This window comes from Aspergillus vadensis (assembly GCF_003184925.1).
Source record: "Aspergillus vadensis CBS 113365 unplaced genomic scaffold BO88scaffold_40, whole genome shotgun sequence".
Taxonomy (NCBI): domain Eukaryota; kingdom Fungi; phylum Ascomycota; class Eurotiomycetes; order Eurotiales; family Aspergillaceae; genus Aspergillus; species Aspergillus vadensis.
In genome coordinates this window covers 94,784-118,540 of record NW_020292078.1, presented here as the reverse complement: position 1 = coordinate 118,540, position 23,757 = coordinate 94,784, and the positions used below count along the sequence as shown (strand labels likewise).

The window sequence follows — 23,757 nt, the reverse complement described above, 5'->3', positions numbered from 1 at the left end:
ACCGTTGACCTTGGAAAGAGACCTAATTGACTAGTAACACTGGGCTCTCCAGCCTCGAAGACGATGTGAAATACGATAATATCCTCCGTAGTTAGTTAACTAACTAATAGCATATTCTGAATTTTGCTGGCTATCTGTTGGGTGACCTTCTACTATTGTTGGAGGTACAGATCAAGTATCGGGCCGGTCCATAGCGCGAGAGTTGGACCTCCGGCCCTTCCTTTGAGCTAGAGCTTACTGCCTACAGCGACGCACCCAGAGTCAGTCCTTCGAATCACTTCCATCCCATCGAGATTGTGCGGAGCGAGCAAGATTGAAAGAATTTTTCCTCCGGTTAACCGGACTGAGAGCAGACAAACTCTTACCAAGCCACACTATAGGCGCGATCTTTTGAAGAAGAACCTGCCGGTCTGCCCTTGAAATCCTTCCTATTCGCTTGCTTGATTCTCCCATTAGTTACCTGTTCTGGTTTACCGCGAGTGTGACAGGGTTTTGGTCTGTCGGCTGCGGGAGGACAAACTGTAAATTCAACAAGAGAATAATAAATTCCCCTGGATAACCACACAAAATACACACACACAGACACACTAACACAATTAGGCATTAATGTCTCGTCGCAAGCAGAATCCCGCTTACTGTGTGCTATCTATCCGTTAAGCACCTTCCTTCTCGGGGGGTTCCAACCGTTGTTGACATCTAGATTAATATGAATTAATCAACGACGAATCCACCAGGAACGCGAACCCATCGTGATGTGGCCTATCCCCTGGGATTTTGAAGCCATCCATCATTTTTAAATAGCATCGCGAGTTATAATATCCCGGCCCCATTTCCTTCCACGTGGGTGGCTAAAGTAGCTCTCGGGGACTACTTAGCTACGTACTATTAGGTAGTAACTACTGCTATCTAGTACTGTGTGGTTGATAGCTACTGGACGGCGGTCCGTGGTCCAGAATCTATCCTCCTCGGGGAAGTAAATCTATCGGTCTTTTCATTCCCACTGAATCGCCGGACCTGGTCATCTTCATGATAGGTAATCTGGAAGAAAATTCTGACACCGACGGGATGCCCGCTCCCTTCATTGGTGTCTGTTAGTCGTAGCCGACGCTACCGGCTTAGTCTTCGTCCCATCACAATCAAAACTGACTCGCACGTCTTTCAACGGTGGATGGACCGCCGGCTAGTCCGGAACAGGTCAGATTCAGGTTTCCGTACCTGCTCCAGTCAAGAAAGCTATGAGTAATGGATAATTCTTTGGTTGAGACTTTTTTATTTCACTTTTCTTTATCATCAATATTTTTTTCTATGGATTTTTTATACTTTACTATTATTTTTCTTCCTCTCCCTCTTCATCCTCGAAATGAAATGCTCAACAACTCTCAAGAACAGTGGTATGTATTGTGTAGAAAAGCCAGTCGAGGACCCCTACATTAGGAGCGGCAACACCATACATACTTAATACTTAGTATAACCGCCAGTGCGTTTTACTTCCCTTCCCTCTCCCCTCTCCATCGGCCAACCTAGAACTACCGGCTGCATGACTTGCATGCACCCCATGAAGGACCTGCATCAATATAGATAACTAACTATCTCGACCTCCACCGATCATGCATGACTTTAGAACCAGCGCATGCAGCTTGCTGCTTGGGGATTATGATGGCCCTGGTTGCTAGAGAAACAGTGCAACATCTGCGGCCAAGCATGCGAACGCATCAGGGGGGGCATCAGCGTAAGAAGCAGAGAGGGGAGAAGAAAAAAAAAGAAGGGCGTCCCACCTGCCTGGGTCACTAATTACCGGCTAGAGACTAGTATCGACTATTTACTAGGTAACCTGCCCACTTTGCACATGGCTTTGGATCCCCGTGCATCCTGACAGCTTCCACTTCCTAGTTTTAAACAAGTACCAACAGCTAACCTTGGTCGTTTCCTTCCCATTCCTCCCCCCGTCAACGACAGGTGTACTCTTCTACTGTCTGGATTTCCCCCCCACCCCAAAAAAAAAACATACTTATGTCCGATGTCTCATTCATTTCCACTAAAAGAAACCCCCCTATCCGTTGCATGGGTGAAGTGGAATCCGCCACATGTCCTGCTTCTCCATACATGCGAGTAATATAGTTCGAACCCCCTGAAAGAACCTCCGCAGAGAAAGGAAATTGTCGCGAATATCTAGTTCCTTCTAGACGTATTCTGGCTTGCTTCCTTCCCACCCACTTCTTTTACGATCATATTGTGCCGAGCCCACCTTTGCCCCCTCACTCCTCAATCTTTATCTCATTCATCGTCTTGCATAGCCGTCTGCGACCAGATGAAACCGATCTTCGTATCCATCCTGACCGATCTTTGGAAAAGCCTCGTGCCTGGTAGTCCTGTCCAGACCCGGATTGGGCATTTTGGCCGACGGCTTTTTGCCAAGGCAGTCTAGGAAGTAGACCAATGCTCTAGTCGGGCATCGTGCCTCGGGAGATGCGGATAGTCTGCGAGGTCTTCTCTGCGTTAGACACGTCTTCTCCCCGGCTTCAATTGCCTCTCCTCGTTAGATGGTCCTTCATCTGCCCCCCCGACTGCCCTGACTAGTAAAGTCTAATTACGGTCTTGAAGTCTAATAAGCCGACCGGTAGTTACATGGTGACTGCATAAACTACTTCCTTTTACTCATACTAAGTGACCAGTGTTCTCTAGTCTAACGGTCGCCAGTTTTGACAAAGTGGCTGTTGCGTAAAGCAATTCATGGGAAGCTTGGTCGTGGAATTCGTCCTTCACTTCTCCTCAAGCTAAGGAAGAAACGAGCAAAACCGGAACCAGGACATGCTCTGTGCGCGCAACGACCCCTTTCAATCCACATTTCTCAAGCAACGCAGGGTTGGTAACATCTAAATCCATGTGATGCCGAACAGCGATGCCCGATATCCGTGCAAATCTATCCACGCGCCACTGGTGATCATTACTATCCACTACGCCTCGAAGGGCAGGATGTCCGGGAATGGACCAGCCGGGATGATCGTCTGAGTACTGCCCGATCGCTTTCCTAGCGCCTTCAGATAGTTGAACTTGTACTGCTCAAGACTGTTAGTGATCGTCACCTTCCGGCTACCACGGTTCACTTACTATGTCAAAGAAAGTGGTATTCTTGAATGCTCCGCCTCGGGTTCGCTGCGTTTCATCATGGTACAGTCGTCTATACCAACGGTCGAGCAGCGGATAATCATGTCGGATCATCTTCAGGTTGCAGCGGAAGATCAGGTAGTAGGCCACATCGAACCGACAAATGGTCGTGTACAGTCGGACGTCCGCCTCCGTGATATTCTCCCCAAACAGGTATGGTTGATGGCATGGCTGTGCCAGGTGCTGCTCAACGCGGTCCAGGGCCTCGAACAGTGGATACACATTCGCGTCATAAGCCTCCTGCGTGGTGGCGAATCCGGTTTTGTACACTCCATTGTTAATCTTGTGATACACCCACTCATTCATTGCGTCAATCTCTGACCTCAGATGTGCCGGGTAGAATCCCCTGCCAGGCCGGTTGGCCTCACGCAGCTCCTCCGGCAGAAGATGGTCGAACTCTGTGTAAAACATCCTGATGATCTCGCCACTCTCGTTGTTCACGATCGTTTCCTTTCTCTTATCCCAAAGCATCGGAACGGTATAGCGTCCTTGATAGTCCGGCTGCGCCTTGAAATAGAATTGGCTCAACTTTGTGAACCCATACAAGGGATCTTTTTCTGCGGATCCCCATCGGCCAGAGAAGAACCAACCTTCGGGGCCCAGCTCGGGGTCCAGAACGACGAGCTGGATGATGTCCTCTAGGCCCTTGAGAGATCGAATCAGGTTGGTCCGGTGCGCCCACGGACATCCGTAGTTCAGGTATAGAACATAACGATCCCTTTCAGCAGGGAAGTCTGCATCAGGATCTGATGATACGGTCGAGCGGAAGGCGGAGTCCTTGCGTCGGAAGTGACCATCTGCATCAGCATGGCGATGCACTTGGGCTTCCTGTCACAGCTTTAGTTATCCCGTGTTCTTGACAAAATCATCAAGACGATCTATACCTGTTCCGCCATATTGCTGATACCCGAATTAGTTCAAAGCCGAAAGGGTAATTGATAAGTGAAGTAGCACCAGAAGATGAGCGCAATGCTTACAGTATCACCGTCCGAACTGTCAGTCAGCTTTTATTTACACACATGCTGAGGTCGGGGCGCTGACAAATCGCCACGATGATGACATCTTATGATGCGGGGCAGAGCTTGGAGACATTAAGCGAAGACTGAGCTATCATCATTCTTGAAGCAAGCGTGTAGGATATGCTAATGCCTGGATATAATGACAGAAAAGACTGCATCAGGAGAAAGGATGCCCCGACTTTTTTTTGGGGCGGTGCAGATGACACTGCACCACCTTGTGCTCGACAAATGGCGTGCAAAACCAGCGCATGGACACATTCCACCCTCAAGATTTCAGTCCTACAGCCTCGTTTCCTTCAGAACACCAAGTTTCTCAGCCACTCCAATCAGGCCGCTGTAGTCATGCTCGAGCCATAGGTCGACAAAACCCTCCTGTTTGGCTTCGGCAATCTGTTCAGCGGTGAAGCTTTCCTCCTGGGGCCGTTCGACGTAGATCGTCATGAAGCCTGCTTTTTTTGCCGCTTTGAGATCGTACAAATGCGCTGCTACCATACCACACTCACTGGGATCCAAGCCGAACCGCTTGGCTGCTCCATGATACGCTTGGAGGGCGGGCTTATAGGCTCCGAAGTGCTCAGCGCTGGCCACGTTCATAAAGGGCAATGACCCATATCTCAAAAGATCTTCTAAAAGGGACACATTGCCGTTCGACAAAGTACAAGTCTGGAAGCGACGGTTCAACAGCCTGAGGCCTTCGACCGAGTCTGACCAAGGGTCGAGGCGATGCCAACAGAGTGCAAGGTCCCACCGCTCTTCATCAGAGAAAATATCTTGGAGACCGTTCTGGTGGAGCAACTGCTGGATGGAACTATAATGATGTTCATCGACCGATACGAACGTCGATGATGACTGAAAGTTCTTTGTAAACCGGCCATAGGACGCGCGCCATTCTTCCGCAATGGCCTGCCAGTCCTCAGGGGTCATGGCCTGTACCCGTGCGCGGACGTCCGCTGGAAGCTGCTTCCCAGGATCGAGCAGAGCATGCTCGGCCGCTTTCATCAGGGCCCGAGTAACGCAGGAGCGCCATTCCACGACAGTGCCGAAGATGTCAAAGAATAGTACCTTTGGAAGTGGGCTGATCGACATGATGGGATGTATGATTTGACTCGTGTGGCGTACCTATCTAGCTGATGCAAGGTTCGGGTGTCACTGTCCGTGTTCCGTATCGCACAACGCCGCTGAAGGTGCCCGTCTGTCGGGACGTAGTTCTAGAGCTTTGAATCTTGGCGAATGTGTGTACGGGGTACGGAGGAAATGCGTTCTATAGCGGTACTTCGCGGGTCTGTAAGATATGTATGCAGCAGTGTAGCAGGATGTCCGAAGGCGCCGACCGAGCTAAAGCATCAACAACACTTCCTACTGATAATTCCACGGCTCTAGTTATTTGTCTAACCTATCTAGATATATGGATACGACAAGCCTTGGGGGGGAAAAAGAGAAGAAATCAGCGACGATGAAGTCATGAGGGGAAGGAATGGCGAAGGCGAAGAAAGTGTGCCTCGGCAGAAACATCAGCCAAGAGTTCTGGCGATGCAAAGTATGCAAATCGATCGACTCTCTCTCTCTCTCTCTCTCTCTCTCATGCTCTTTCTCTCTCCCATAGACTACTACCCCCTCCTTTCTCAGCTCTCTACCCCTTCCTCTCTGTCCCGTGTTCGAAAGGTGACGAGACTTTCATTACTTCTACTTGCCGTTCAGAGTTCGGATTAGACTCCCGACTGGCTGCTCTAATACGATTGTACAGAGACGGGAGAGGCAAAGAAAGTATTTAATGAGGTTCCCCCACCCCACAAGCTGCGGTGATCCCTGGATCTATCACATTATCACCATCCATCGCTGCTTCAGGTTAATAGACAGGAAAGTACGGGGTTACGTCTCACTGGAGGTCCGCGCATCGCTGGCCCTGCATTGAACGTTCACCGTTGGCTGACCAGGGCATCTTTTAGTTATCCTTTCCTGGATAATGACAGCTGCAGCCCGATGATCCTTCAAACGGCGTGATCTTGGTCTGTCTAGGACCGAAATAGCGACTCCCGTCGACTGTGCCAAGGAGGTCACGTTGGTCTCCTAGTCTAGCCAGGAAGACACTATCTATGTGATCGCCTCTTTCGGGATGCGTTGTTAGTACTATGATAGTTGATCCTGGTGCTCTCTGGAGCGACGCGACAACATCCGAGACACCAGCCGGACCAGTCCAGACCAACCGCGGATATTCTCCGGCGAGGTATTAACGAGTCACTACTGGATATTAAAAGATTAACACTAGTGTTATAGTTATTATTGTATACAACGATTTAATATGGACTGTCTAAGTATGATCCCTGTCTACTTCACACTGCAGCCTGCACAGCCGTTCAGGTAACGCACGGCCGACCTGTCAGGTCCGGTTTACCCCTGAGACGAAGGACGGAAGGCGCAAATTCCAGTCCGTCTTGCCGCGTGGGTCGCCAAGCTTGAAGCCGGCGCAGACTACAGCCGATTAGACAGCAAGCCAATTGGCTTTGGTACGTAACTGCTCACGTTCTCTTAATTGAGCCAGGGACGAATGTCGGATGCTGATTTGACTGGGCAATACCGGATTGATAACTAGATAGATACTAGCTGGCGACAAGTCCTTTTTGCTCCATTCCTTTACGATCTAACGCACATCATCGCCTTGCGTCACACGGACCGCGCGAAAAAGGTGATCGCAGACGGCAAACATCGATGGTCGCCAAGCCATTAAATGAATTCGATATGAATACATATCCACCCCAGAGGTCCGTGATGGTTTGGTGACAGGAAAGGCGAGTTTACTATAGATCCCGTCCGTTGACGTAGAAGTGATCACGAGGAGAGGTTTTCCCTCGCAGGCTGCCAACAGCAAGGAAGTCTGCTTAGGGTCATTCAGTCTCCCCGCCTCCCTGGTATGTAATTTCCGGACTGGAGACACTATCCAAAAGTTGAGCGCCGGGCCGTCTTTCAAGGTGGTCCTGAACCAGGGAACGGTGGAAATGATAAGTGGGGAGCTAAGCTGAACGGAAGCACCCAAGGATCCTTCCCGACTGTTCCTCTCGTGCACCCCTTCTGGTTTGTATTGGGCTCGGGAATCAACGAGCACAGGTAGTACTGTATGGCGTACAAAGCGCGGAAATTAAACGCCTCCCATGTGATTGTATGTCAAATGCTGTACTAGATGCCCTTGACAACTGAACCACCAACTTCCGGGACGACCAACTTGAAGGAACTCCGAGTCTACTCCGGGTCTAAAAGCAGATCGGGGGTAACAAGCGCTCCATCAGGACGTGACGGGATGGTTTTCCTGAATATAAGTTGCGCAGCTTTTTCTGGGGCTGGTGAAAGGATTCTGAAACATGGAGCACGGGCTTGTTGGAAAATCCATTGGTGGCTTTGAACAAGATGTTCTGAAGCCTCCCGCTCGCCATTCAATCATACGATTGGGGAGATGCAAACTTTCTTCGACGGCTAGGACACCCATCGTCGCGTCGGCTGGAGTCAGTCCCTGCAGGCTGGCCTTCACTTATTTCAGTGGCTATTCAACATCCACTATCAAGACGCTGGCCCGGTATAGCCGATAAATGGCAACGAGGCTACCAATATATCTTGGCCCTCGGAGAGAAGTCAAATTTAAGGCAATCTCACCAACCAGCAGGAGCAGAATCGAAATCGAGGAGAGGTGACGATCCCATTGAGTCCACCGGTGGACCCGACTAGTGATTGACACGAACTGCCGTCAAGTTCAAGTACTACTAACGACCTTCGCCCGGCAGTCTTTGTGCCGGCCGTGTTTTTAGGTCGACTTCGGTCGCGTTTTAGTCCACCTTAGCTTGGTCTTGTGGTTTTTTGCTTTTTCATTCAATTGGCTTATCTTTGTATTAATGCCAATTTTATTTTTGTTGGATTGTTTTTCCTTTTTCCATTTTCCCCTTCCTACTTCGTGCTGGGATTCCCTTGCCCCCTCCCATTGGATACACTTTTATCGGATTCGCACAAGAAAGTACAAAGTACACAGGGACGATCTTCAGCTTACCATTCTCCTTTTGATTATATTGATTAGTTTTATTATAATTTTTTTTTCTTTGCCCCCCTCGCTTTCGCTTTCGCGTTTGCCATCCCCTGTTCCCGCGGTGTGCTAGGATCAATGCATGTCGCCTTGTTTCAGATTCGACTCGAGTCCCTCTTCCTTCTGTAGACAGGTATCACTGCCTCTTGTTATTTTTATTACATATTATTATTTCCTGCTCGGCTGCTTTCTTTCATTGGCTATGCTTTTCCACCGACGAGGGTTTGGCTGTTACCAGTCCGCCGGTCACCAGCCATTCAACTGCAATGGCGGCGGCCGATCCGTCGCACTGTCGGACACATCCTCTATGACTTGCCTATTGGATCGAGATCCTCGAGCCCAGCTGTGGCAAGCTCTAGTGGAGCCGCTCGGTGGTTTCTCTCCTCACTAGTCATTGGGTGCGTGGAGTTGGCCTTCGGTTCCCCATCTTCCCCCTAACGAACACCCCTGGACGAAGCTAATGCGCTAGTTTGCTCTGGTTCTGGCAGACAATAACTCCGCTGTCGAATGGGCCTACCTTTATCACTCATTTACTGGGCTAGCTGTCCCCCGCCTGATGTATGGGCCATGGACAAGGTTCTTTCGTGCAAGGCCCAGTTTAGCTCTTGAGCCGGTGTACTCCAACTCACTAGAGGGTGGCCTGGCAAACAATCTCCCCTTTCCCCCCCCCCTCAGATCCTTTGTCTAGACTTCCGCGGCCTCTGGCAGGTAATAAAACTAAATATTTTGCGATCCGATTTCGCGACGCTGCTGCTTTCTTGATCGCCCTCTGATCCTGTTTCCCTCCATACATCCTGCCCCCCCTCCTCCCCATCCCCGCGTCGAGAGAGAGACCTTGACTCAGTTCATACTTTGCCCCCCCCTCACTGGCCTCTCTTTCCTAGCACACTCATTTGCATTGACGCGCCTGCAGCCTGTGCATTGTGAAGGTGGCAGGCCTTGAACTCTGATTCGATCGCAGGTAAGTACCATCCTTGTTTCTGCATACCTTATCTGGTCTCCAGCCCTACTTCCAACCGCGTTCCTTGGCGCTCGAAGCAGACACCATGTGCTGATCAGGTCTACTCTTCTGCGCCAGGAAGACTAGTAGCCACGACTCTTCAATAGATTTTGGCGGGTGAACGGCTGGCACATTCAGACCTCGGCCAGTCGAGCTGGTCCTTGCTGGGGACGTCGAGGAGCACAGCATATGTAAAGCTCATGGAAAGCGCATGACGCGGTACTACAATCTTTGGTTGCTCAGTTGCAATTGAGGGGATGCGTTGAGCTGTCGAACATCCACCGACCTTCGGCATACACACACAATGGCCACTGAGACCGTCTACTCAAGCCCTGCGGCGAGGGCCTTCCCGACGCCGTCTGCAACACCGCAAAGACCTCCTTCAATACACATTCGGGCAGATTCCTCCCCCGGCCTGTCGTCTTCGCCTAATTCCCTACCGATCCTGAATTTCTCGCCTGATGCCCGCAGTGACTATGAGGATACTGCTGACGAGGACAACTTATCGCCACTAGATCCGCGGCGCTTTACACCTACACTACATGCCTCACTTGTCTCCGAAATTCTTTCTCTGCGGCGAGACGTGGAGGGTAAAGCAAAGGCAATCGATATACTCGAACGGACTCTAGACGAATCACGAACGGAGAACGAAGGTCTTACTGAACGTCTATCCAAGAGCACTAAGGAGTCTCGTTCGCTCAAGCATCAATTGCAGCTGCTGGAAGGTGGATCTTCGTCCGCCCTCACTGAGCTAGCACGAGAGCGTGATGAAGCCCTAGAAAATATTACAGATGTCCGCAAGAAGCTAGAACAAGCCCAGAAGAAGGCACGAAGCCGTGAAGAGGAGGTGGAGAGAACAGCACAGCTTTGGAACCGAGACAAAGATGCTTGGGAAGGCGAACGGAGAAACTTGGAACGAAAAGTGCATGTGGTGGAAGGGCGCCTGAAGGTCGTGTTGAATGAGGTAGCCGCTGCTCAAGCAGCTGGCTCATTTCACTCAGGCCAGGATTCCGATGGCTCTGGGCGTGATCAGACCGCAACATTGGTAGAAGCCGGGAAAGACAGCGACTCTGCAAGTATTGACTCAAGAAGCAGTCAAGGGCATCGTCGGACCAGTGTCACAAGTGTGAGTGCTGACAGCGTCGATGAGACTGACTATCACAACGTGCGGTACTCTGTCGCGAGTGTAGCCACCATCCATGGTCTCAAGAGCGAGGGGCTGAGCTTGGCTCAAGAATTAGCATTTGACGAGGAAGACGAGTTCGAGTCCTTTGAAACCGATTTTGTACCAGAATCGCCCGAGGCACTTCCAGAAGAACGGCCGGCTTCCGTTCACTCGCAGTTTTCTTGCACAATGAGCATGGGTGCAAAGGCGAGGAAAATCCTCGGTCTTTCTCTGACCAGTGCAGATGGCCAGGGGTTCAAGGCTGATGGGGGCTCAGAGCCCAGTAGCCCTTTGAAAATGTCCACGACACCCTATGTGTACTGCGACGCAGGCATCCAGTATTCGCCTCCCCCGTCGCCCGTGTCACCATCAAAACCTGAACTACCGTCCGTGGAGCAGACCGCAGAGCGCCGTGATAGTAAAATCACGAACCACTATCAAGGTAAAGACAGTGGCACATCAGCGCTTACAATTGACATGGTATCGGCTTCCTGTCAAACTGTCGAAGACCTTCCCACTCCCCCATGGACTCCTAAACTGGACGAGACACCGCAGCCCGCCCCAGAGGTGACCCCGATGGTGTCTGTGTCAGTACAGACGGTGCAAACTCCTGTCGCACAGACAAACGACAAGGGAGTCAGTGCCTCGCCAAACGACATGGAGTCGCCCGAAATTGATATCCCAATGATCGCCATACACCCGCCACACTCGGAGCCCCCTTCGCCCCGAGGGAGCGTGGTTCTTCCACCCCAAACTAAGAGCGTTTCCTGCCAGGCTAACTTCACTCCGAGCATCGACAGTCGAACCATCGGCATCCAGACAGAAGAGATTCGGATTGATCAAAGGCCTGTCAAGTTACCGGCCAGTCTACTCCCATCAGCGATACCCGACCTCCCACTGGGCGAAAATGCCCAGGATCCTCCGATCCAGCCGTACCATGCCCCTCCTCCAAGATCAAAGAGACGGGAGAGCAAAGCATCTGTACGCACCAAGCCAGCCGAGCCAGTGCAAGCCTATCCGGGAAACAATGACAACGGCCCGCTGGCTGAGGGGTCCAAGTCAGAACACAAGCGGCCTCTACGATCAAGTAGCCTCTTTGCTGGTTTCGATCAAGCGAGTGATGAAGAGACCCCTGTGCAGCCTAAGGATGTCTTCACCGACGATGATTTCTTGAACCGGCCATTTGCGTCGTATACCTTGAAGAGAGGAAAGCTCGTCTCTACGCACGGACGTCCTAGCTTGGACGAGTCTCCTCTTCCGGAAATTGACGAGCATCTACGAGAAGCCGAGGCTGATCTGGCAGAAGCATCGATTGACCCAGGATCAAAGGAGGTAGTTGGACCATCTTCGTGGACTCAGCGTTTCGGCATTGGAGCTTCCGGGGCAAGGCAGCAGGATATCCGTAAAACAGCCATGATCTCCAGCGGGGCGGCAGCACATCGGATACCTCGCGAGCGGAGCCCCAGCGAGCCGAGTATGGAGAGTGGTAATGGTACCCATGGCATTGCACCTCCCATTCCTGTGCCGATGCGATTCAGCTCCAGGAAATTCCCCGGCGGGAGCGACGGACGGCAGAGTCCAACACCGTCCAATCCTCGCAACTTCTCGGATCGAGGAAAACCGTCTATTGTTCGACGTCCGACCCTACGCAGAGTTCGGTCTGCGGCTGCCATGTCGCATGTAGATCCGCATGATCGCCCCGGAAGCCGCTCGTCGCCAACCATGTCCTCATCGTCCTGTGGGCCAGACAGTCCCCAGTATCCACCCCTTCCCTACGACGACATCACTGCGCCTCCAGGTAAACGAGCTGTCCAAAGGGGATCGATTCGCCCACCGACAGCGTCTCGCCCCTTTGCGCACGGACGGCAGGACTCTACAGCCACCATTGTCCAACCAACAAGCGTTGTTGACGCGATTGCACAGACAATGGTCGGGGAGTGGATGTACAAATACATCCGGAGACGGAGGTCGTTTGGGGGCGTTGGCGAGCCGAAGGACAACTGGGATGGGCGGAATGCAGAAGAGGTATCTGCAAATATTACCAACAGCGGCGCAAGACACAAGCGATGGGTCTGGCTGGCGCCGTATGAGCGGGCAGTTATGTGGAGCAGCAAACAACCGACCAGCGGGCCAGCCCTGTTGGGTAAGAGCGGTAGGAAATGTAAGTTAACCTCTTCGTGTTATTATCTAACCTTGGTTTATTCATACTGACCTTAATCTAGTGGTTATCCAATCCGTCCTTGACGTCAAGGATGACAATCCGCTACCTAAAGGCTTTAACCCTCAAAACCAATTCAATCGGTCGATTCTGATCTTAACACCTCAGCGTGCCCTCAAGTTCACTGCCTCCAGCATTGAGCGGCACTATGTCTGGCTGACTGCACTGTCATTTCTGAGTCACTCATCCATGGGTCTCCATGACCTGGATTCCCTACCCCCAGTCCCGCAGGAGGAACTCGCATCACCCACCCACGCGGCCACGCTGCGCCGTAATCCAATCCGGGACTCTATCCGAATCGCCAAGGGCCGCCCACGCCCGCGACCCAAGGGAAAACGATCCCTTCTCAGTCAACCAGAGCCTGTACCTGAACTACCGCCTGCATTAGAAGCCGCAGAGTCGATAGATGCTGCAGACCCGCCGACAGTGCCACGGTTCTCGAACCATGCGCGTAAGCGCAGCAACACTTCTCCCCGCATGCCGATTATCCGCAGCTTCTCAAGCCAGGCTACCATGCCCTCAGTGGCGTCGACGCGCGGCTCCTCAGACACTTACGGTCCTGTAGTGCCATACGCCAACGGCAGCCTGGCCAGCGTCAGTCGCCGCACGTCTGAAACCAGTGTGCGGACTGGTAACTTCTTCGACGCCATTGGCACGGTCCGCATGGAGGCGTTCATCGACCAAACAAATGGATACAAGGGCCCGCGGTCTGCGCGACACAGTCGAAAGGGGTCGAGCGCCTGGAGCGCAAATCAAGAGCTGGACTCACCATACGCAGAGGGCCGCGGGCATCTCCGGCATGATCCGTTCGGAGAATTCTGAAAGGGCAGGCCCAAATTAGAACGCATTTCAAGCCCACATGATTCTAAGTGGATGCTATAGTTATCTTTATTATGGATTTATCAAGGCACTTCGGAACAAGTGCTCGCCGGCTATGGATACCACACTTTGCTCGTTCGTTATATTGGCGGGAATAGTATTTAGCTAGATAGTTAGCTATTGTTTAATGTTATTAGTAATAGACGGTCTAAGACTGTTTGAACCATGAGCAGTCTCCCCATCCGAGCAGCAGCAGCAGCAGCAGCAGCATCATCCCGACATCTAAAGTGTATATGTGTGATCGAACTTCAACAGCAAAAATCCCCATTCCAACAAAACAGATACACAAAAAAGACTCCCCAAATTTTACAACTTCGCCGCCTCCTTAACCTCCCCAATCTTCAACTTGGGCGTATACTTCTTCAGCACGCCCTCATTGTGATACTACAACAAGAAGAAGAACATATGATGTTAGCATCTGCCGTATTCAACATAATCCCAAACGCCAATTTCAAACCCAGCGAAAAGAAAGAAAAAGGAAATGATACAGAAAATACAGCTATCAAAAAACAGCAACAAGCAACCCAGACGGCATAGACAAGATAAAAGCGCAGAGACGGGTGTAAAATAGAAAGAAAGAAAACACAAACGCACCTTCCAAAACTGCTTCGAGGCATCCTTGCCTGCTACTCTCTTCAAGATCTTCGCGCCACCGGGATGCTCATCGACGAACTTGGTGACGTCGTAGACGCTGTTGTCGATGATGATGTACATTCCCTTGTCGGGATTGTTGTGCGTGGATACGTCGGCGGGGGTGAATGTTTGGGACATTTTTAAGTCTTTTATCTTTCACTTTTCGCTATTTCTTGTGGTCTTGTTTGGTTTGGTTTGGTGGCTGGGTGGGAGGATAATTATGTGGTGGTGGTGATCGTGGATGTTGAATAGCGGTGATTGTTGGTAGAGTGGATAGTCTGGAATCTGGAATCCGGGGTCGGAAAGTTGGGTGGTTTAAGTTGGCGGCGCGGGCGGAGGTGATGCGAAGATGCCGAGGTTGGTTTGGGGGGGAATGCCGCGGTCAGTTTGTCGCGTGTTGCAATCCGCCGGTTGTGATTGGGTCACGGCTGTGCACTACGAGTATTGCGGGAATTACCTTACTACTATGGGATTCCATAGGATAGATACTTGAGATGGCAAGTAGATGTACATGCATGCATACATACAGTAAAGGTTTGCTAGCTGTTCATTTGGTATCAACATTTGTGAAGAAAATAGTTCTACTATATTCTCTCGCATCCTCAATTCCGACTCTTTTCGCCCGCCGCGCCTTGCCCCTTCGCCATCTTCTTCTCCAACCCCAGCGTCTCCAGATCCTTCTTCTTGTAATAGTGTGGCGCCACCTCGACCAGCCACTCTGCCTGCAATGGCATGTTGCTGCGCATGTACTCCTTGCTGGTCAGCACCAACTCGAAGTAGATCACCCACCGCGGGTTGACTTCGAACAGCGTGCTGGATGGGTGGAGGTACACCGTCTGTCCATTCTTCACTGTGCGATAGCTGTCGCCACCACGCTGCAGTCGCGCCGCGTTGGGGAAGAATCCGGCCGTAATGGCCTTCTGGATCGGCTGCAGATTGTTGGAGCCGCAAGTGCTCACGGACACCTCGACTCGATCGCATAGCTTCGCGAGCTGGTCGCGGACATCGCGCGCCCGTGTCAGACTCCGTTGCTGGAGGAAGTTCTCCTTGGCCCAGACATAGCTGAAGTCGGAGTCAACCCATTGGTTCCAGATATTGAGCAACGTGAGATGATCGCCGCCATCTTTGATGGTGAAGCGATTCCGCGCGCTGTCCGCGTGGATTTTCTTGTCCTTAGGCCGGAAGAAGAGCGCGCTCGCCTCGCCCAACATCGACACGATGGACAGCACTTCTTCCACGCAGCCGTACTTGTCGGCTGCTAGAATCGCCTTGGCCAGCATGGGATCTGTGGGGAACTCGGCCATCTGTCGCCCGATCTTGGTCAGCTCGCCTCGATCGTTCAGCGCCCCCAACGCATATAGCTGCTCCAGGGCACGAATGATTGTTTCTGCCGGAGGAGGGTCCATGAAGTCGAAGTCCAACAGCTGGTCAATTCCCAAGGACTTCAGCATCAGAATGACACTGCTCAGGTTGGTCCGTTGGATCTCGGGCGTTGTGCTTTCCTCCAACTCATTGTAGTAAGCCCACTTAGTATAGAGTCGGAAACACTTGCCCGGGCCGACACGTCCAGCACGACCGGCTCTTTGGTTAGCGGAAGCTCGCGAGCAGGGAGTGACAACCAAACTTTCCATACCCGTCCGCGGGTTGAAGACGTTCTCCTTGACGAAGCCTGGGTCAATCACGTAGACAATGCCGTCAATAGTCAAACTCGTTTCGGCAATGTTCGTTGCCAGCACAACCTTCCGTGCCTTTGGTGGCGTCGGTTCGAAGATCTTAGTCTGTAGCTCGGACGGGAGGTTGGCGTAGATTGGACATATGATCATTTCGGGTATCTTGTTCCCTAATTTTCGCGATGTTTCCTGGAGACTCTGTTCCGCCGCCTCAATCTCTTCTTGACCTGTCAAGAAGACGAGGATATCTCCAGGACCCTGAGTGACATGAATTTGGAAGACCGTCGTGATAGCCGCAGCCAGGTAATTCGCTTCCGGCTGAGATGTGTAGTGGATATCAACGGGGTACCGACGACCGGGAATGTTGAAGATCGGAGCGTCGTCAAAATACTGCTGGAACTTCTGAGCATCCATCGTGGCGGAGGAGATCAGCAGTTTGAGATCTGGCCGTGCCTTCGCAATATCTTTCAGGAGACCACAGGCAATATCCGTGGGCACCGTTCGCTCGTGCGCCTCATCAATCATCAATGCAGAGTACTGGCCGAGATCGGGCTCCGTCAAAAGCTCACGCAGCAACATACCATCCGTCATGTACTTGAGCACGGTCTTGTCGCTGGTGTTGTCCTCGAATCGAATGGCATAGCCAACCTCGTTCCCCAGCTTCACCCCCATCTCTTCCGCCACTCGAGAAGCCACACTCATGGCAGCAACTCGACGCGGTTGTGTACATCCGACCTTCATGCCGCCCTTGGTGAATCCAGCCTCGTGAAGGTACTGCGGAATCTGCGTCGTCTTACCCGAACCAGTCTCTCCCACAATAATCAAGACTTGGTGGTCGTGCACTGCCTGGATGATCTGATCTCGGAATTGGTAGATGGGCAGGCTCTTCCGCGTGTCCTCCATTGACTGTGCCTTCTTCTCGGCCGCATCAATCTGCTCTTGAAGCCTGCGCTGCTCCTGCGTCATAGGCTTTCGAGTGCCTTCCATCTTGGCATCCACAACGAAGTTGATCTTCTGCGAATCGTCAAACACGTACTCATAATCGCCCTCGTCAACGAATTCGGCTCGGTTGATCTGTGCCTTAGCCTTGGCTGTCTGCTCCATCTCCCATTCTTCGTGCTCCGTAATGAAGCGCTCCTGACCAGCGTCATCGCGATCCACATAACGCTTGTAGAGCGCGTCTTCCTTCTTCTTCCGATCGATTTTGCCCTTCTCTGTGATATAGTCCTCGGGCATCATATAACCATCGCGATAGTCGTCAATCCGCAACCGCTCCTCCGCAATCCGCAAAACTTCTCGGTTACGCGCGAACTCCTCCTTCTCCTTGCGGGTCAAATGGAGATTATCACGCAACTCTGCCGTCTCCTCGGCGACCTGTCTGCGCAAGAGGGCCAAGCGCTCCGTCTCACGTTTCTTCAGGTACTCCTGTCGCGAGCGCATCCTTAAGTCAGGCATGACAGCCGCCCGCGCAGACGCATCATCCGCCAATGCTCGTCGCCGCGCAGCCTCACCAGACCTTGTCCGATCCTCGACGATCTTCTTCGTCTTGCCATCATCCTTCTTAGCAAGGCGTTTCGCGAATTCATCTCGTTCCTCCAGGTCGCGTTTCCGGTCTTGTTCCTTCTTCGCCTCTGGATCCAATTCCTCAGAGGCATTCGACCGCGGCGACGCCGACCCATCCTCCAACCGAGTCCGTTTGGAAGGCGACTCCTCAAAATCACCCGCCTGCTCCTCATCATCGTATAGTTCATCTTCAGGTATCTCCTCATCTCCCCAACGATCATCAAAGTCATCGGCATTCCGTCGCCGTACCTTCTTCGTCCGAGGCCGGTCGCGAGATTCCTCTTCCCGACTGCGATCGCGTTTGCGGCTATCATCCTTCTCCCAGCGGCTGCGACCGCTCTCGCTATCCTTCCCGCTTCTTCCAGTGCTCCGATCTTTATCTCTGCGTCGCCGTCTGTCCCGTTCGGCCTCGACATTCGCAGGGCCTAGTGACCCCCGAGCCTCGGGTACGTCATCATCCTCCATCTCCAGCAATCGGTATTTCTTCTTTGATGAAGCAGCATCACTGCGCTCTTTGGTTGCTACATTGGCACTAGTAGCGCTGGACCCGGCCCTTACCCCAACCCGTCTGTAAAGTTCGCCGCAAAACGAACCAATGTCATCGGAGCTACCGTCCAGAAAAGGGAGCAGCTTGTCTTGCAAAGCGGAAGCTGACTTGGCGGAACTGGCGGTGGCAAGCACGAAGTCGACGACGGTAGGGTCCGACGCGTTCGTAAGGCGCAGGAGAGAATCCGACACGAATGTTCGATGATCCATGTTGTGAGTATTAATTTTCTCGAGGTTGCACAGCTCGAATTAGATAAAACCGCAGATACTAATAGATCCTAGAAGAGCTTTATGATTGCAAAGTCTAAGACTTTAGCATTCAATGGTGAGAAACTTCCAGTTCGAATACTTCAGTGATGGGGCTTTAAATCGAGCCGCACATCGTCGCCGCGTTATTGAGAATAAGGCCAACGACAACAAGAGGATGGCAAATGTCCACTGAATTCGATGTAGAATCGGCGACTTGTTATTGTAAAGTCGGCCGTAGCCGTCGTTAGAGAAAAGCTCGGCGACACAAAGGCGTTGGAGATGGTCGGGGAGACGCAGGCAAGATGGAGGTCGCGGCGAGGAACTGCAAGAACGCCGCGGCGGGCGCCAAGAGAATTTAGGTCGGCCAGTGGCGAGCCTCCGACGAAGCTGCTCCAACTCTCTCTACCTTTTTCCATTGCATACAATGTATACGCTATTCGGATGATTTAAATTTATTTACGCGATAGTTAATTGGGTGTTCTGGTTCGTCCAATTCAAATGTACATTTCAATATTTAATTCACAAGCATTATCCTGTTCTCAAGCCGGCTTGATCACGTCGAGGCGGTTTCTCGTCTGCCAAGGACACATAGAATGGAGTAGTGAGGACAATAGGAGAAGGCAAAAGCACGCGGGGAGGAAAAAGGTATATCGAATCAAGTGAACACAATGTCGAAGAGAAAGTGGCGCACACGCCAAGGATATTTAATACACAGACATCTAGAAATAGGGTAGTAGAGGCCATCAAACGCCCAAAGTGCACGAGCAAGTACTACTCCAGTGCTCTCGAGTCACTCCAACAAAGGAAATGAAGCATCAATAAAACAAAGGTGGTGAAGAGAAGAAGTGTTGTGGGAATCAAGAGCGGAAAAGCAAAGACAGATGGCAGGCATAGGATTATAGACATGTTGCCTCGGTCATCCTGCGTCACGAGGTTTTCAACCTGCAGAAGACATAGGTACATGAAGGGAAGGAAACGCGATAGGGAGGTGGAAAGAGAAAGAAAGAAAAAAAGGAACAGAAGCCTATCATCATCGCTAAATCAACGAGTCACGTTCACAAAGGAAATTTTGAGGAATGAGTGGACAACCACCCCTCCATGGGACTAGCATATCGGTCATATCAACATCGTCCAAATCATGAAGGATGGTCGGTAGTAAAACATCCCGATCACATCAAGGTCATCGAGTGAAAAGAGGCATTAATATCAAAAGCTCGGTTCTCCGCATAAACGCCGTCATTAGATGGTACTGTAAAGGGAAAGCGCCAACTCCGTCCAAATGCACTAGATATGTCAAGTCGTGGTGATTAAACATCGATCATCTCGGCGTCTTCCGCCAGGACCTCATCAGCAGGGCCCCAGTTGCCTTCGTAAACGGTGGCACCCGCACGACGCCGGCGGGCGACGAATTGGACCCCGTACGTTTCTAGTACTTGGTCCGCAGTGGGTCGGTCAAGCGGTTCAGGCGAGATCATCCAGCGCACAATATTGTCCAAAGCCTGCTCATGGCCAGCGTCGACCATGAAGCTAGGGGGATCAACAAGCTCTCCAATTCGAGCGGTAGAGGTCATGTCCCGCTTGCTTGTGCGACCTCCGAGGAAGCTGTCCGTGCCGTAATCATCCTCGCCAAAGTCCGAGGTGCATAGCTCTTCGAACGATGGTTCCTCCGAGATCGGATTACCGGACGCATCACGGAAGACGCTGGTCTCAAAACTCCAGGTCAAGCTGGGGATATCGCTCATGTCTCCATTGCGGAGTTTCTGCCATGAGAGGCCATTGTCAGGTAGCTCAACGTTGCCGGCAATCTCGAACATAATGAGACCCAGAGAGAAGATGTCTGCTGGTTTATCATAGCGGCCCATCAAGATCTCTGGTCCAATGTATTCGCGGTCACCCTCGCCTTCGATGCCGTCTTCTGCTGGCCAGCGTGCGGCCATACCGAAATCGGCAATCTTGAGCACGCCCTCGAAGGTAATCAGAATATTGGCTGGCTTGAGATCAAGGTGAATAAATCCCATGTCATGGATATGTTTCAAACCCTGCCACGACGGTTAGCACCATCCTACATCTGCTGGTGACTGCATCCATCATCCAAAGGTCAGTACCTACCATTGATAGTTCCAGCATTATCTTCCAGATTCGGAAATCGTCCAGTCTTGCCTTGAGCCCAACTTGCGCAAGGAAGACATCCAAGCTGCCCTCTTCGCAGAATTCTGTCTGAATGTAGAGGTGGCCGTTGTCCTCCCAACTGTTCATAAAGGAAATGATGTGGTCAGAGTTAGTCAACGACTTGAGTATGTCGACCTCACGAATACGGCGTTCGCGGTCCTTGAGACCCGAATATGGCTGCTTCGATTTCTTAACGGCCCATACTTGTTCGGGCACCACTTTGGGAGGGAACATCTCCCTCGGGTAAGTAGAGATCGATGTGTCGTGAGGTTCGGAAACACGGAATACTTGAGAGAATTCACCGGTTCCAACAAGTTCTACGCGTTCGAACCGTGAAGTTAGACTGGGATCGACATCTGGCGCATGATAACCAGCCAAAGGAAGGCTGGGCCGTTTTCCAGACTGGAAAGAATCACGAGGGCCAGTTGGAGTTGCTGGCAGGTTCGAAGAATTGAAGTCAGGCTGACCTGATTGCTGTTCGTTCGAGATCGATAGTCCACTTGGATCGGGAAAGAGATGGTCTTGCGGCGTACGAGGAGAACCACGCTGGAACCTGTCGTGCAAGGGACTTGAATTGGTGCCTTTAGCCTCCGCCAATCGCTCAAGAGAGGCAATCTGCGAGACTGGAGGCGGATAGGTTCGAGACGGGAAAAAGCTCTGCTTGGTGGGTGTTGGTGGGAAGTCGTTTTCGCTTAGTGGTTGGCTATTGCGGCCGCAGGGCGATTGGGATGGTAATAAGTCATCGCCGTCGATGCTAGCAAAGCTTCCACGTCGGGAAACCTCAGGCCTGTTGAAGGAACTTCCAAAAATCCCCATGCCTCGCGCAAAAGGTCCGGATTTAGGGCGTGTGCTAGAAGGATTGAAGGGTGACGGGGGTATTGTATCTGATTGCCGAACCAAGCCTGACATCTCCAAGGGCCGTTCTGGCTGTACTCTTCCACCGGTAGGGAAGAGGTTAATTGGCCTTTTGCATGGGGTATCGGGCATATTCTTGCTAAACCCTAGCGTGTTCTGGGGGTCGTCGGCATTGCGGTTCTTCTTGGAAATGAGACCAGTTGACATGAACGCAGCCGGGAGAGGCTTGACTAGTTTGTAATTCTCAGGCGTGGCAAAGGAGTCGATGGACGACGTCGAATCCTCGCGGTTAAGATGCCGCACTGGCGCAGGCCGAGCGGTCCCCGCGGGGAGCGACTTGGAGAAGTTTATTATCCCTCTGGGACGATCACCCTTATGAACAGGCTCATGGGTCGGAGAGTCGTCTCCAAGACTCGAACTTGAGGAGGATTGTGTGATTGTTCTGGACAGGGGATGAGCAGAAGGTCGGGGCTGTTCGGCGTTGTTACCCGTCGACGCAAACAATGGGGTACCTGGCGACGGCCGTGACAAGAACGGACTGTCCCGGTTTGGCTGGAAGAGATTCTGATCCAAAGACATGCGAGGTCGGACTGAGAGCGGGGTCCCGTTGTCTAGGGCGTCTGGTGAATCATCCATAGCCTTCGCCCGAGCAAAAAGAGAGCGATCACTCTGACGCTGCTGTAAAGTTGACCGCCGTAGAGAAGATGACCGTTTGGGAATGGTGGCAAACGGGCTGAACGGTGTGATGGGGGGAGGGAAGGAAGGTGTGGTGGACTCTGGGGAAGCCTCGACTTCAGGCTCTTCAGCAGCGTTCGGTGTGACTTCATTATCAAAGATGCTAAATTCGCCCGATAAACTTGCTGCCTGGACGCTTCGTCGTTTAGCCGATGGACTGCCGCGAGACACTCGATCTAGATTCATAATTCCGTCGCTCCGTTTCAGCGGGCTAACCGTGGCATATGAGCCAAATGTGCCACTCCTGCGCTTCTCAATGCGAGAGAGGGATGGGCGGGGTCCCAAGGTGGATTCCGCGCATGCAGGCGTGTCACTTGGACAGATGTCTCTAGCTGTGTTGTCGGGTTGAACAAGTCCAGGTGTTGAGGGCGTGTTCTCCACGTCAGGTGTTGTTGGGACTGACGGCGCAGGCTTTGCATTTCCCTGGTCCGTGGAGACGTTCAAAGCACGCTTCACGGGGCTCCTCGGAGAGGTCCGCACACGGCGCATGGTTGGCCTCGTGATCTTTCCGGTTGGGTGATATGGGACTGCGAATGGAGACTGGTGAGAGGAACTGGGGAAAAGGACGAAGTTGCTCTGGGTGGATCTCCGTGAAGGTGACAAAGGCGACGAGATGTATGGCGTTGTCTTGGACGGCGAATGGCCTCGAGAGGCGAGCAACGAAAAGTTGGAGCTCTTCGAAGGTGAGCGAGATAGTGACCGGCGCAGTTGTCGAATGGCCGAGTTAGCATCCATATGGTGAATGCCCGTGTGCGAAGGCAGGTGTAGTGTGCCACCCGCATCACGGTGCGGCGAAAATGTCGCGACCATGACGACCACGATCAGTCTGTAGACGATAAAACAGAGATGCTAGCTCTCGGTTCCTGTGAAGGTGAGGCCAAGCTCACTAGAACGGTCAATAATAGGTTTGTGTCGTGAGTGAGGCCGGCTAGACAAAGTGTAAGGTAGTATAGAGTACACGACGCGGGACAAGTTGACCTCAAGTCGCGATGGGCGTACACAACAACAGAGTCTTCTGGGCCCAACAGAAAGTGTGTGTGGCGGTGTTTTCTTCCGCCTGTCGGTCTAGCCAGTGACAGGGGTCGGAAGTTGTTGTTGACCGCAGTGGAATGTTGAGAAAAGTAAGGCTGCGCGCCTATGGCAGGGTGCAGCCAAAACAAGTCGAAGATGCGAAACGACGGCTGTACATCACCAGCCTATTCCGAGACCACGGGGGGCTTCGAATGCGCTTGCTGAAGCCTCCATACACCCCAAGAGCGTGTGGGAGAGGGCAGGAACAAGCACAAGCGGGGACTCTTTCGCGCTGAGGCACGGGGCCACGCGCCTGAAACACGCAATATCCTTGAAGGGAGCTTCGCAGTGTCGCTCGGCGCCTAATGCGATATCGTTCGATAAGACGGAATGTTTCAGGGTGACAACCCAGGCGTCAAAACAAGCAGGCGCGACGCGCGAGGATGCAGCGGCGACAGGAACGAGGACAGGCGCGACGAGGCGGACGCGAGAAAGTTCCCAGACAGCGAATAACTGCAAGCAATGCGCGAGAAGAGGTAACGAGTTGCAGAGAGGGATGCGAGAGGGATGATTTTGATTTGATAGAAGGACACCGGCAGCAGCAAGATTCGTCTCCCTTCCGTCTCCCTTTCTTCCTTTAAAACCTGAATGACTGCGCTTCTCCGGCAGAGGGACTGGCTGCGCAAGGGGTGACGCGAGATGATACCCCAAAAAAAGAAGCAGACAGCCACGCGAAGCAGAGGAGTCGAAATGAAGAAAGGGATGGGAAGGCGGCAGTGGTGGACAGCAGTAATCGGACGTAGTGGAGATGGTGGTG

The 23,757-nt window shown here is 52.2% G+C and overlaps 6 protein-coding genes across 6 annotated transcripts; 2 read left to right on the top strand and 4 right to left on the bottom strand.

The window, feature by feature from the left end:
• Positions 1-2,766: 2,766 nt before the first annotated feature.
• BO88DRAFT_409171 (uncharacterized protein) lies at positions 2,767-4,128 on the bottom strand. Its single transcript, XM_025707897.1, has 3 exons — positions 4,050-4,128; positions 3,109-3,993; positions 2,767-3,056 (listed from the first exon to the last, which is right to left on the bottom strand). The coding sequence occupies exons 1-3, from the start codon at positions 4,059-4,061 to the stop codon at positions 2,955-2,957; spliced, it is 999 nt and encodes a 332-aa protein (XP_025557287.1). The 5' UTR covers positions 4,062-4,128; the 3' UTR covers positions 2,767-2,954.
• A 98-nt stretch (positions 4,129-4,226) lies between these two features.
• On the bottom strand, positions 4,227-5,643 carry BO88DRAFT_409169 (haloacid dehalogenase, type II). Its single transcript, XM_025707896.1, has one exon. The coding sequence runs from the start codon at positions 5,268-5,270 to the stop codon at positions 4,464-4,466; it is 807 nt and encodes a 268-aa protein (XP_025557286.1). The 5' UTR covers positions 5,271-5,643; the 3' UTR covers positions 4,227-4,463.
• Positions 5,644-8,226: 2,583 nt separating this feature from the next.
• Positions 8,227-8,802, top strand: BO88DRAFT_217892 (uncharacterized protein). Its single transcript, XM_025701976.1, has 2 exons — positions 8,227-8,645; positions 8,736-8,802. The coding sequence occupies exon 1, from the start codon at positions 8,330-8,332 to the stop codon at positions 8,636-8,638; it is 309 nt and encodes a 102-aa protein (XP_025557285.1). The 5' UTR covers positions 8,227-8,329; the 3' UTR covers positions 8,639-8,645; positions 8,736-8,802.
• A 563-nt stretch (positions 8,803-9,365) lies between these two features.
• BO88DRAFT_217912 (putative nuclear migration protein) lies at positions 9,366-13,563 on the top strand. Its single transcript, XM_025701977.1, has 2 exons — positions 9,366-12,573; positions 12,635-13,563. The coding sequence occupies exons 1-2, from the start codon at positions 9,552-9,554 to the stop codon at positions 13,450-13,452; spliced, it is 3,840 nt and encodes a 1,279-aa protein (XP_025557284.1). The 5' UTR covers positions 9,366-9,551; the 3' UTR covers positions 13,453-13,563.
• A 62-nt stretch (positions 13,564-13,625) lies between these two features.
• BO88DRAFT_409165 (cytochrome b5-like heme/steroid binding domain-containing protein) lies at positions 13,626-14,438 on the bottom strand. Its single transcript, XM_025707895.1, has 2 exons — positions 14,104-14,438; positions 13,626-13,893 (listed from the first exon to the last, which is right to left on the bottom strand). Exons 1-2 carry the CDS (start codon positions 14,278-14,280, stop codon positions 13,816-13,818), a joined length of 255 nt encoding a protein of 84 aa, XP_025557283.1. The 5' UTR covers positions 14,281-14,438; the 3' UTR covers positions 13,626-13,815.
• A 4,757-nt stretch (positions 14,439-19,195) lies between these two features.
• Positions 19,196-23,061, bottom strand: BO88DRAFT_217884 (tyrosine protein kinase SWE1). The gene is made up of 2 exons (XM_025701975.1): positions 20,280-23,061; positions 19,196-20,209 (listed from the first exon to the last, which is right to left on the bottom strand). The coding sequence occupies exons 1-2, from the start codon at positions 22,737-22,739 to the stop codon at positions 19,478-19,480; spliced, it is 3,192 nt and encodes a 1,063-aa protein (XP_025557282.1). The 5' UTR covers positions 22,740-23,061; the 3' UTR covers positions 19,196-19,477.
• Positions 23,062-23,757: the final 696 nt, after the last annotated feature.

What these genes read in the sequence shown, in the direction of transcription:
- BO88DRAFT_409171 (XM_025707897.1), bottom strand. An exon ending in ATACCACTTTCTTTGACATA is followed by an intron (nt 3,057 to 3,108) that starts GTAAGTGAACCG and finishes AGTCTTGAGCAG; the next exon opens with TACAAGTTCAACTATCTGAA.
- BO88DRAFT_409169 (XM_025707896.1), bottom strand. Translation starts at nt 5,270, where the DNA reads ATGTCGATCAGCCCACTTCCAAAGGTACTATTCTTTGACATCTTCGGC.
- BO88DRAFT_217892 (XM_025701976.1), top strand. Translation starts at nt 8,330, where the DNA reads ATGTCGCCTTGTTTCAGATTCGACTCGAGTCCCTCTTCCTTCTGTAGA.
- BO88DRAFT_217912 (XM_025701977.1), top strand. Translation starts at nt 9,552, where the DNA reads ATGGCCACTGAGACCGTCTACTCAAGCCCTGCGGCGAGGGCCTTCCCG. An exon ending in GGGTAAGAGCGGTAGGAAAT is followed by an intron (nt 12,574 to 12,634) that starts GTAAGTTAACCT and finishes ACCTTAATCTAG; the next exon opens with TGGTTATCCAATCCGTCCTT.
- BO88DRAFT_409165 (XM_025707895.1), bottom strand. Translation starts at nt 14,280, where the DNA reads ATGTCCCAAACATTCACCCCCGCCGACGTATCCACGCACAACAATCCC. An exon ending in CCTCGAAGCAGTTTTGGAAG is followed by an intron (nt 13,894 to 14,103) that starts GTGCGTTTGTGT and finishes TTCTTGTTGTAG; the next exon opens with TATCACAATGAGGGCGTGCT.
- BO88DRAFT_217884 (XM_025701975.1), bottom strand. Translation starts at nt 22,739, where the DNA reads ATGGTCGCGACATTTTCGCCGCACCGTGATGCGGGTGGCACACTACAC. An exon ending in TAATGCTGGAACTATCAATG is followed by an intron (nt 20,210 to 20,279) that starts GTAGGTACTGAC and finishes CCGTCGTGGCAG; the next exon opens with GGTTTGAAACATATCCATGA.